The 12924-nt window shown below is 44.3% G+C and overlaps 1 protein-coding gene across 1 annotated transcript in view; it reads right to left on the bottom strand.

Moving 5' to 3' along the window:
- Nucleotides 1-1749: 1749 nt before the first annotated feature.
- The window catches only part of LOC110198429 (protein-arginine deiminase type-2), a 59610-nt gene continuing 48435 nt past the window's right edge, over nucleotides 1750-12924 (bottom strand). Inside the window, exons 12-16 of the mRNA XM_020972704.2 lie at nucleotides 11242-11389; nucleotides 9839-9932; nucleotides 7904-7989; nucleotides 6307-6435; nucleotides 1750-2157 (exon numbers count right to left, since the gene is read on the bottom strand). Of these exons, the coding sequence (XP_020828363.1) occupies nucleotides 1924-2157; nucleotides 6307-6435; nucleotides 7904-7989; nucleotides 9839-9932; nucleotides 11242-11389 (691 nt within the window). The 3' untranslated portion in view covers nucleotides 1750-1923. The remainder of the gene's footprint in view (nucleotides 2158-6306; nucleotides 6436-7903; nucleotides 7990-9838; nucleotides 9933-11241; nucleotides 11390-12924) is intronic.

Raw genomic sequence — 12924 nt, 5'->3', positions numbered from 1 at the left:
TTTTCTGAATGAGTACTCTACCAAACCCTATTCAACCAGTGCCCAAGAAACACTAACACCTTAGGGCAGAGAAATTCCATTTAGCAAACTATCAATGCCATTATAATCAGTTCAGCTTTTAACTAAGTGGGGTCATGCGGGGCCAGTGGACAATCAACACACTTTCTATGGTGGCTCCTTCAGTCCTAGGAATTAATTTCACTCCAGGGAATTGCTTAAGCTCCCTCCAGTGCAAGATGCCATAGGAGGATCTGGTCTGGATGACCAAAGTGAATAAAGTCGCTTAGTTTCTGTAGCCTCAGAGAAAGAGCCCCAGGGAGGCTACATTCCAGGAGAATGCAAGCTCCCTGAAGGCAGGACTGTTTTTGTTTTTGCATTTTGTATGCTATGCATTGCCTTGCACATAGTAGGTCTTTAATAAATACTTGTTGGGTGGAGCTAATGGAATATAGGAAAGGGAGAGAAGGGAGAAGGGAAAGGCCAGGGTTGCATGGGAAGTTGTCCTATCTATACTTCGAGGTTGTGAGTGCCTCATTTAGTTGAATACTTTTCATTTCTTGATGGGGTGGGAGCAGGGTATGGAGCTGGGGAAGAATGCCAATGAATTTCTGTAAAACAGTGTCTGTAAGAAAGTGGGGCAGGAATCCCACCCCAGGCAGACCTCTTGGAGAAAGCGGACCATCCTGTAGGAAGTGTTTTAAGAAAAGGTCCCAAGTACTATCCCTGGACCCTTGGGGAAACAGCCTAGGATCTCTCTCTTAATAAGCTTCCCAGAAGGGTGGGGGAGTAGGATAGCATTGGAGATCATAGGATGCTAGACGCTGAGTTGGAAGAGCCTTCAGACGCCGAGTTGGAAGAGCCTTCAGACGCCAGCTGCTCCAACCACTTCATCCAGGGAGATCATTAAGTGATGTGCCCAAGGTCACCCAGATGGTAGGTGTCAAACGTAGGATTTGAACTCACATCCTCTGGAGCCCCAGTCACAAACTCTGAGTGATATTTCTATTACTTAAATGTAGTGATAAGAATGCTGGATCTTTTCCTTCTCTGGGGAGAAATGCTATTGGCCATTTAATCCTCTTGACTTGGAAAGCTGTTACCAGAAACTGAAAAATATACTAGCTGTTTGATCCCATCTCCGGGGTTGGACCCAACATGGTGGGAACCATGGAAGCTTTGAGGATAGAGAAGGACCTTCCCCACCCCCTGGTCCTAACCTTGGCCTCACTCCAGAAAAAAGGCACAGAGGGGCAATCAGCCTAATTAGAAATGGCAATGGATTCTTGGGTTGATATCCCCAAGCAGGGCACAGGATGTCTTGTGTCTATTCCATCCCCCTCCCTCCCAATCCATGTAGTCCCCTAGGCCTGGAGTTAGTCTGGGGCTGGGAAGGTAACCCACTGCAGCTGATGTCTGATGCGGGGCAGGACGGATAGGTTTTAACGGATGTGCCTGGACCCTCTGAGGAAAAAGCCAGGGACAAGTATGAGGAGGGCTGGCGAGGAGTGAAGTGGCTCAGGACATCCACAGAGAAGCTAGAGGCGTCATCCCTTTGAGAGGCGAATCCTCTATGGGGCTTGTGGGTCAGTCAGATGGAGTCTGGTGTCCCTCAGACCTTCTCTGGCCCACAAAGGAATTGACCTCCCCTTGCCATTTGCCCAAGGAGAGAACGTGGTTTGGGAGACCTAGAGACTGTTGCATGTGAATTTGAGTGTACTCTAGAACCTTAGGGATGAGGGGCAACACATGTCACATATAGTTTTTTTTTCCAGACTCCACCCCAACCCCAAGCAGACATCAAAATGGACCCGGCCGAAGGAAGTAAAAGCAATTTCCAAGAAGGAGTTGGACCTGGGATTATGGGAGGATGTATGGGGAAGGTGGAGGGAATGAGGGAGGGGGATGCCAAGCCTGCCCACGGGGTCAAGGCACCACATGCCACCACTTGAAGGCAAAGGGCTTCCGACAGACATTGGTACCACAGTGGACCTCGCCCATTAATTTGTGATAGGAGGAAATGTCATCGATGAAGGTACAGGTGAAACCCAAGGGCTGCAGAAGTGAGCACACATGAGCTTCCAGGCAGCACTGCTCCTCGATCAGGGGCCCAAAGGGCTTGGGGACCCCCAGGTCCTTGTCAAGCACAATCATGTTCACCTGTAGGGGAGAGGGAGGCACATGTTTGTTGTATGTAGGGGGAGAAGGTTTGTCTGAGGGCCCTGGTGTACCCTGACAGGGTAGGGAAGGAGCAAAGGTGGATGTCAGTAGTGGAATAAGGGCTAGACTTGGAGATCTGGCTAGTAGTTCCAATTCTTAATTTTTTTTTTTTGGAAGGCAATTGGGGTTGAGTGACTTGCCCAGGATCATATAGCTAGTAAGTGTCTGAGGCCAGATTTGAACTCAGGTCCTCCTAACTCCGGGGCTGGTGCTCTATCCACTGTGTCTTAAACTTAATAGATATGGGATCAGAGATGTCAATTTTTTCTAAACCTCAGTTTCTTCATCTGTAAGCCTAGGCTGGCAATAGGAAATAGTGGGATTTTAGAATAAGGAGGGGTCATCTAATCCAGACCACTGATTTCACAGTGATCCAGAAAAAGTTCAATGTCTTGCCTAAGGTCACACAGGTGGCAAAAGTCAGGATTTGAATCCAGGCCTTCTGACTAAAAATCCAACGCCCATCATCTCTCTCAAAGGGTCGTTGTGAGACAAGCACTTTATGAGTCTCCAAGCACCAAAGAAAGTGGAGTTATCGTTGTTTGCTCAGGTGATCCAGAAAACAGAGGGCATGATAATAAAGATAGTTAGCATTTCTATGGCATTGTAAGCTTGGCAAAGCACTTGACAAATGGATAGGTGAGATTTCTGGGCCAATCTGAGAGGTCGAGAATATGGCGGCGGGGACAAGATGGAGGCTTGTCCCCCAGACAGGTGGAGGCTCTTCCTCTGGAGGCCAGGTCATTGTGCCTTCCCTTCCCCTCATCTTCCCCTTGATAACGACTGCAGAATCATAGCTTCAGGACTGGACAGCACCTCAGAGGCACCTACTCCAACCCCTCATTCTACAAAGAGAACCCAGCTCCTCAGACTCCAGAAGCAGTTCCCTTTTCATTGCTACTGTAATGCCTCATTGATCAATGAAATAGGTTCCATTCCAGGCCATGGGCATGAACCCTTTGTCCTCTATCAGACATTGAATGGCAAGGGTGAGAATTGGCACCACAGAACAGGAGAGGGCAGAAACAAATCCCTCCCCTTTCTTTCTTCTACAGTGGACAACTGCTTCAAGAGGCCAATCTAGATAGACTTATGCCTAAAGGAAGACCTGAGTTCAAATACAGATTTAGACATTTACTGTTTGTGTGATCCTGAACAAGTCACTTAACCTGTGTCTGCCTCACTTTCCTGATCTGTAAAATATGGATAATAATAGCACCCAGCGTTGTTGTGAGGAGAAAATGAGATGATGTTTATGAAGGGTATTGCAAAGATTAAAGCACCATATAAATGTTAGTTGTCATCATGGTCAACTTCACTACCAGAGTGCCATGCTGGGCTGAGCAGTGAGGGCACAGGGCCATGGGAGATGGAATGGGGTCTAGGAGCATAGGGCTGAGGTAGGATAGAAGGGACGGCTAGAGGATGGGAGGTCTTCAGAGGTGGGCAGGAGGACCATTTGTTAGGGACACCGAGGAAGGGGCTCCCTTCCTTTCATGGACAGGGGGGCTTGGATGTCCTCTGAAGTTGCTTGTAGACTTGAGCTCCTGCCCTGTATTTTAGAGCCTCCATTGATCAGGATCTTCAATAAAGGTGTGCAGTACTGAACTCTGCCATTAACTGGCTTTGTGACCTTGGACAAATTACTTAACCTCTCTGTGATGAGTAAATTCACTCGTCCCATCTTATACTTACATCTTTGCAAGAATGCCTCCTTTTTTAAGTTCATCTGTGATCTGAGGATAATATGCTACCTACATCACAGGGTTGTGAGGAAAGGAAGGCCTAAAATAATACAGGAATGTGAACTGTTATTGATCTTCCTAAAGTGCAGGTCTGATCATATCACCCGTGACAAAAATTACTAGAAAGCCATGATTCAAAAGGGGAGAGAAGAGACTATTTAACAAAACCAGCATTTCCTAGCCAAGTACCATGATTCAAGTATCAGAATCTCCCATGCAGGTACAGGGGCCTGAGAGGTCTGGGATCAGGGGAGTAATAAAGGGGCATTTCGATGTTATGGGTATATTTTAGCTCAAAGGCAGCTCAGTTCATCTCACTACTCCCCAGTGCAATCACAGGGCTGGGGAACCTGAGGCAAGGCCACATGTGGCTCTCTAGGTCCTCAAGTGTGGTCCTTTGACTGAATCCAAATTTCGAAGAATAAAATCCCCTTAATAAAAGATTACTTCTGTAAGACCTGGACTCAGTCAAAAGGCCGCACCCAAGGGCCTAGAAGGCCACATGGGCCTCGAGGCCTCAGGTTCCTTACCCCTGTATCTAGTGGCTTCTGATCACCTCTGTTATCACACATGAAATTCTCTGGCTTTTAAAGCCCTTCACAACCTCTCCCTCCAACGCCCACCTTCCCAGGCATCTTATAGTTTATACCGTCCTCTCTGCCCTACCAGTGATGCTGGTCACCTAGCTGTTCCTCACAATCAACACTCCATCTCCTGTCTCTGGGCATTTTCTCTGGCTGCCCCTCATACCTGGAATGCTTCCCCCTCATCTTTGGCTCCCTGCTTCCCTGGCTTCAAGTCCCAGATAAAATCCCACTTTTTACTGGAAGCTTTTCCTGAAGCCCCTTAATGCTCGTGTTGTATCTCTTTTTATGCTCTCCAATTATATGCATATGTAATAATATATCATATATAATTACATAGTAATAATATATACAAAATATTATACATATACATGACTATATAGTGTCACTATCTCTCTCTCTCTATATATACACATAGACACAATCTATCTGTATCTCTCTATATTTCTAATCTCTCTTTGTATCTCTGTATCTCTCTCTCTACACACACACACACACACACACACACACACACACACACACACACACACACATGACACAATCTATCTGTATCTGTATCTTTTTTGTACATAGTTGTTTTCATTTTTCATTAGTTCAAGAGTTCCTTCAGAGTGTCTTTTTGCCTGTTTCCAGCCCTTAGCACAGTGCCTGGCACAGAGTAGGTACTTAAACTCCTCTTTTCATGATGCTTTTAAATAAAAAAATACATTGACTTTGTCTTTCAACCTCAGTGTCTTCATCTGTAAAATGGAACAGTATTTGGGCACTTCGCTAACAGGGTTGTGAGGAAAGTGTTTATTATTTTTAAAAATTATTTTAATAAATAATTTAAATTATTTTAATAAAATATTATTTTTATTAAAGTTCTCTAAAAGGGGGAGTTACTCTTATTCTCAGATACTCACAGAAGGATATGCAGTTGCTATCATCTCTGGGAGGAAGGTAAGGCCAATAGAGGTTGAGAAGCAGCTAAGGGGCACAGTGGATAACACTAGATCTGGAGTTAGGAAGACATGAGTTTTAATCCTGCCTCAGATGCTTACGAGCTGGCCTTGGGCAAGTTGCTTAACCTCTCTCAGCCTCAGTTTCCTCACTTGTAAAATGGGCATTAATAATATCAATGAGTATTAGTAATACTATAATAAGATTGTTATATCAATGGGTATTATTATTACTAATGATGTTAATAATAATAATAATAACCACAGGGTGGTTGGGAGCAGCAAATGAGTTAAGATATGCAAAGAATTTTGCAAACCTTAATATATATATACATATATATATATATGTGTATATATATATATATATATATATATATATATGTATGTATCTATGTTATGTAAAGGCTAGCTAGTGACTTGCTAGCCACTAGTAAGTTACTATAACACAGCGACTTATTAGTAAGCTGGGCTAACTAGAAACTTGGATCACCCAAGGAGCCAAGCTGTGATCTAGATAGGGGTGGAGGAATACATCTGTCTTGGGATCACATCTGACCCATTGTGTTGACTGAGTGGGAGTCCTGCACTGAAATTAGAAGACCTGGGTTTGAATCTCAGCTCCACCACTTATGAAAGGTGTGACCTTGGCTAAGTCATCTAACATTTCTGGCCTCAGTTTTTTCATCTGTAAAATGAGGGGGTTTGGGCTAGATGGCATCAGAAGTTCTGTCTGGCTATATAATCTATGAATTCCAATCGATGTCTTCACATTTCTAGTGGTTTGGAGGGGGTGATGAGGAAGGGGATTGAGCTGCTTACCATGTTGGGGAAATAAGCCATAGCTTGGCCTTCCTCATTCAACTTGAACAGAGCTGGGAGGTCAATGATATCTTTCTCTGTCAAACCTAGTTCCTTTTTCAGGATGTCCCGGTTCCAATCCAGACAGCGCTGAGGAGAAATTGGGGGGGGGTGGCAAAAGCAGGGTTAAAATATACTTTGACAACGTTGGGTACTGGCAGTACTCATCTCTGAGTATTTCTAGAGCCATGTCCCCTCTTTGGGACTGAGTTTCCTAATCTATAAAATGAAGGGGTTGGACTCATTGGCCCCTTCTGGCTTTGGATTTAGGATTCTGTGATCACAACCTTTCCATGATATAACCTCTAACAAGCATCCCTGAATAATAGTTTAAGGGCCACTGGGCCCCTGGTATTGTCTTTAATGATTCTCTTCTTTCTGATTCGCCTTCACTCTCAGCTGGGAATGAGAAGGAAGAGAGAAGACCAAACCGAGAAATGGCAGCTTTAAATCTCTCTGTTTCCCTCTGTGTCTCTGTCTGTCTGTTTCTGTCTCCATCTCTCTCTCTGTCTGTGTGTGTGTCTCTCTCTCTTTGTTTCTGTCTCTTTCTCTCCTCCTCTGTTAATAATCAATATGCTAACTGTTTCATCAGGGAATATACTGTTGTGATTGTTTGAGGGATTGTGTTTATTGGGAAGTATTTATCATGCAACATCAAAATGAATCAATAAATTCTTAAAAGAAACGAGAATAAAAATAAAATCGAATTTTAAAAAAAGAAATGAGAGTCTTAAGGTAGTCATAACAAAGTTAACTTGGGAAACTCTGTACCATCCATGCAAGGGTATATAAATGAACATGAGGTCTGATAGTCTGAAGCTGCACTAAGACTTTTGGTACACCCTGACTAAGTAGGGTTCCCTTTAACTGTTTCTCACATCAGGATATGGTCCCTGGCACAGCCCTAAGAGTGACTTTGGCTCCCCTGTGATATATGGTGCCTCTTACAAGGGTACCCCTGCCTGCTTCCAATATGTTCCCAGACCTCCATGGACCAAGGCATGCCTGTGTCACTCTTCACTTTCACTTTACTGATAAGCTGGCATGATTTGGGCAAAGCTCTGAGCACTTACAGTCTCTGTGGCCACAGGGGCTTCTTTGTCCCTAAGTCCCCCCTTTGGATAACAATTCATATCTTTTGAGCACCTCTCTATTGGGGAATGGCTGCTATACTTGTGTTCATTCCCTACATACACTGGATCTCAGACTTTTATCAGTGATGTAGGTATTCCCTGCCCCACTCTCTCACTATTTGGGTTTCCCTTTTTATTCTATTTTTACTGACTTCATGTGTGCAAATTAAAAAAAAAATTTAATGTAATATAATATATAATAATATGATATAATATAATATGATATGATATGATATGATATGATAATATAATATAATATAATATAATATAATATAATATAATATAATATAATATAATATAATATAATGTAATATTCCCCATGCCATTCCTGAGGGATAAAGCGATAGGATCTGGGGCTGGCCCTGAGAGGCATCCAGCAGGGCAGTGCCCCTCCTGCTCTGCCAGGCTCCAGGCTCTGCCCTTACCTGGGCGTACAGGTTCTGCTGCACCAGACTCTCATTGGACAGGATCTTATTGATGGTAATCCTTTTGTTGCTCATGCCCCCCAAGCCTGCAGAGGGGAAAGGACAGGACAGTCACAGCCTGAGGTTCCTGGCACAATCTGGCATACCTGTCTTGTTCCCTGTGATCTTAACAGCTAAGCGAGTAGAGTACTAGACTAAAAGTCAGGAAGACCTGAGTTTGAATCCTGCCTCAAGGACTTACTAGGCTGTGTGGCCCTGGCCAAGTCAGTAGCCTCTTTTAGCCTCAGTTCCCTGATCTATAAAATGGGAACAATAATTGCTCCTACCTCACAGGGTTCTTTTGAGGAGTAAATGAGATAACATATGTAAAGTACATAGCTTACAGTACTTAAAAATTCCAGATTAAAATCATCATCACCATCATCATCACCATCATCACCATCATTATCATCACCATCATCACCATCATCATTATCACCATCATCATCATCATCACCATCATCACCATCATCATCATCATCATCATCACTATCATCACCATCATCATCATCACCATCATCACCATCATCATCATCTTCACCATCATCATCACCATCATCATCATCATCACCATCATCATCATCACCATCATCATCACCATCATCATCACCATCATCATCATCACCATCATCACCATCATCATCATCTTCACCATCATCATCATCACCATCATCATCACCATCATCACCATCATTATCATCACCATCATCACCATCATTATCATCACCATCATCATCATCACCATCATCATCATCACCACCATCATCACCATCATCACCACCATCATCACCATCATCACCACCATCATCACCATCATCACCACCATCATCACCATCATCACCATCATCATCACCATCATCACCATCATCATCATCTTCGCCATCATCATCACCATCATCATCATCACCATCATCATCACCATCATCACCATCATCATCATCACCATCATCATCACCATCATCATCACCATCATCACCATCACCATCATCATCATCACCATCATCACCATCATCATCATCTTCACCATCATCATCACCATCATCATCATCACCATCATCATCATCACCATCATCATCATCACCATCATCACCATCATCATCATCTTCACCATCATCATCACCATCATCATCACCATCATCATCATCACCATCATCACCATCATCATCATCTTCACCATCATCATCACCATCATCATCACCATCATCATCATCACCATCATCACCATCATCATCATCTTCACCATCATCATCATCATCATCATCATCACCATCATCATCATCACCATCATCATCATCACCATCATCACCATCATCATCATCTTCACCATCATCATCATCACCATCATCATCACCATCATCACCATCATTATCATCACCATCATCACCATCATCATCATCACCATCATCACCATCATCATCATCTTCACCATCATCATCACCATCATCATCATCATCATCATCATCACCACTGCTGTTGACTACATTGAGAGGCATTCACCTCCCTGGGTCCCAGTTCCCCCACCTGTGAAGTGAGGGAGGGAGTTGGGGTGATCTTTCCCTTGGAGGTATGTAGCTGTCCCTCTACATCACATTTCTGCAGCCTTTCTGGTGCACTCAAATACAGGAGAGATCCCCTAATGGCTTTGGGATCCAGGCCCTTCGACCCCCAAAAGTATGTTTTTTTTTTTCCCCCTCAATGGTACTACAAGCTGATATGGCGGCATAGCTATGCTTATAAATGTGTACATGCCTACCTTTGTAAGAGACTTGATGGCTAGAGGGCGCCATAGTGCCTAGAGCACCAGGCCTGGAGACACTTAGAAATTCCACCCAAATGCTCCCTCTCATCCCCTAGCATAGGCTCCCGTCCTCCCTCCAGGGCTCCGAGGTCACTTACCTTTGAACAAGATAGCTTCTCCATGCCCTTCTTTCTGCTTTTCCCGGAAGAGCTTGTAGCAGGCAGAGGTACTGGCCATGAGCAACCGGAATTCCTGGAGAGGACCCCCGAGGAGTGCCATGGAGCAGGGGGAGAGGAGACAAAGGATGAGGGTTACAAAGAACATCATAATATGATGCCTTTCCCTAAGGATCTCAAAGCAACCTCCAGATCCCCTCTCGGTCCTCAACATATCTCTAGGTAGTAGGAGCCAGCAGGGATGATTCTCCCCTTTTCACAGAGAAGAAAAAGTGAGGCAGAGAGAGGAGAATCAGCCTTTCTAGGGGGAGCGCTGAAGTAGCTGGCATATAGCCTAACTCTGTTGCCTCCCAGTGCAAGGTAAGATTGAGTTCTTCAAAAGGCCTCCTTTGGGGAAAGAGTATTTGTTACCGTTTTTTCCTATGAGAGCAATGCAGGGTTTGGGCTCAGATTATACAGCATTTGTGGGCAGGGTAGAAGACCCTCCCTCAAACTGGTGTGCCAATTCCCAGAAGGCCAGGTGGAATTTTTAGACCATTAGGTCTTGGCTACTCCCTGTCTCCAAAAAAAGTCCAATAGGATTGATCCTGACTCAAGTCACTAAGCAAATATTTCATGATAACATTGATAAGAACACTGGCTCTGGAAGCAGATGACCTGAGTTCAAATCCTACCCTTGATGCATATGGCCCTTGTGAGCTTGTGCCCACCTCCTGGGGCTTAGTTTCTTCATTTATAAAAATGAAGGGGTTGGACCATCTGGGTGGCCAAGGTTTCTTTCAGCCTCAGATCTAAGATGTGAGCTCACATGATGGATATTGCTTTGAGGGCTATAAAACGCTTTCCTTGTAAGATTCTGTTGAGGTACGCAGTGTATAATTATTCCCATGTTGCAGATGAGGAAACTGAGACTTAAAAGGATTAAGAGGTTTAACCCATAATCACGCACTTAGGAAGTGTTACAACCGGGACCGAGAACCCAGGTCTTTTGAGTACAAATTTAAAATCTAGGGATCATCGGTCGAGAGCCGGAAGGGGTCTTGGAATAGTCCCTCCCCTCCCCTTTTACCAGATTAAGAAACTGAGACCCTGAAGAGCGAAGCTGCTCAAGGTCACACAGGCGTAAGTGGCAGATTTAGTGGGTTTAAGGTCAGTGCGCTGTCTACCGCAACCCACTGCCTCTCACTGCTGCTCCCAGGTTGGTGTGACCCTGTTCACGGAGACATCCGGCCTTCACCAAGCTTCTACCAGCAACACACACAGGACCCCAGCCTACCACCTCCTGCTTCGTCCCCTCCCCTTTCCTTCCTGGGGACACTGTCAGATGCTGGCAAAGACCACCAGGGCGGTCCCTGGGCTCCGCTAACCCTCTAGTCCCCGCTCACCTTTTTTTTGCCCGGGACGGGAACGAAGGTCATAAATTCATCCACGTGGCCAACGATCAGCCAATCAGAATATAGCTCCACAGGGGGCTGCACTACCTGAGCCTGCAGGAAATCTCTCACGACCTTTGTCATCCTTCTCCCGCCAGACCTGGGGGTGGGAGGGTCGAGAAAGGAGGAGAAAGGCTTCAGGACGGCTTCCCTCCTTGCCCCTTCCCCTTCAGTGAGCCTGGAAAATTCTCATCTGGTAACAGCTCAGACGTATATACAAGGTGTCCCCAAAGTCTTGTTGCTTGGTCTGGTCTGACTCTTCGTGACCCCATTTGGGGTTTTCTTGGCAAAGATACTGGAGTGGTTTGCCATGGCCTTCTCCAGTTCATTTTACAGAAGAGGAAACTGAGGCAAACAGGGTGAAGTGACTTGCCCAGGATCACACAGCTAGTAAATGTCTGAGGCCAACTTTGAATGCTTGTTTTTCTGACTCCATGCCCACCACTACCCCACCTAGCTGCCCTCCTAAAAGTCTCAGTTTTAATCTTCAATAGTTTAAATAATAATTAACAAGATTTTTGGGACACCCTGGAGTACTTTTAAAGTTTATAAAGTACTTTATTCCCAATAATCCTATGAGGCAGGTCATATGTGTATAGCCCCTCCCCCATTTTACAGATGGAGAAACTGAGGCCTAGAGGAGACAAGTGACTTGCTCAGGGTCACACAAACTAGTAAATAGCTGTGTTGTTAACATAGCTAGGGTCAAAATCAGAATCATACTTAGCTCTGGCCCCTGGCCTTTAGCAGACCTGCAGCCACATATTGACTTAGAAAACTACAATTTAACATTATCTATGTTGTGTTGTATTTTCACTTATTATGTTGAACATTTCCCAAGTACATTTTAATATCTAGTTCAGGCCTTGAGCTTGATACCATTGATATAGGTAGAGGACCGAAGGCTGGATTTGAAGCCAGAAAGACCTGATTTTACACCCTGTCTCTGTTATTTATCATTTGTATGAGCATGGAAAAATCACCTAATAATGACAGTCAGCATTTATGTGGCACTTAAGGTTTGCAAGATGCTTTATCTCCTTTGATCTTCACAATAATCCTGGGAGGTGGGTGCTATTATTATCCCCATTTTACAGTTGAGGAAACTGAGGCAGACAGCAATTAAAATGACTTGCCTAAGATCAGATGGCTAGCAAATGTCTCAGGTAGATTCTGAACACTTCTTCCTGACTGTAGGCACAGGCACCAAATACTTGTAGACTAATCAATTCTTGTTCCATTGTTTCTTGGGAACACTTGCTGGGTAGCTCTCAGCATAGTGTTTTCCCAGTGATTTTACTGCCCTACAGGAACAATTTGGGCATATTGAATGGTCTTTCTCCTTAAGTTTGTCAGATATCATTTCAAAGATTAAGGACTTTTCTTTGCCTTGAGAAGGACGAGGTATTTAGAGATTTAATAATTATCTTAATAAGAGAGTTAGAGGCAGTTAGGTGCCACAGTGAATGGAGTGCATCAGGAATCCTGCCTGAGACAGTTACTAGCTGTGTGACCCTGGACAAGTCATTTAACCTCTGTCTGCCTCAGTTTCCTCAACTATAAAAGAAGGCTGATACCTCACAGGCAAGTCACTTTAACTGTTTTCTGGGATAATAATATATTATTATATGGTAT

This window comes from Phascolarctos cinereus, unplaced genomic scaffold, assembly GCF_003287225.1.
Source record: "Phascolarctos cinereus isolate Bilbo 61053 unplaced genomic scaffold, phaCin_HiC Scaffold_726;HRSCAF=1367, whole genome shotgun sequence".
NCBI classification, from domain to species: Eukaryota; Metazoa; Chordata; class Mammalia; order Diprotodontia; family Phascolarctidae; genus Phascolarctos; species Phascolarctos cinereus.
This window is presented reverse-complemented; position numbering and strand designations above follow the sequence as displayed.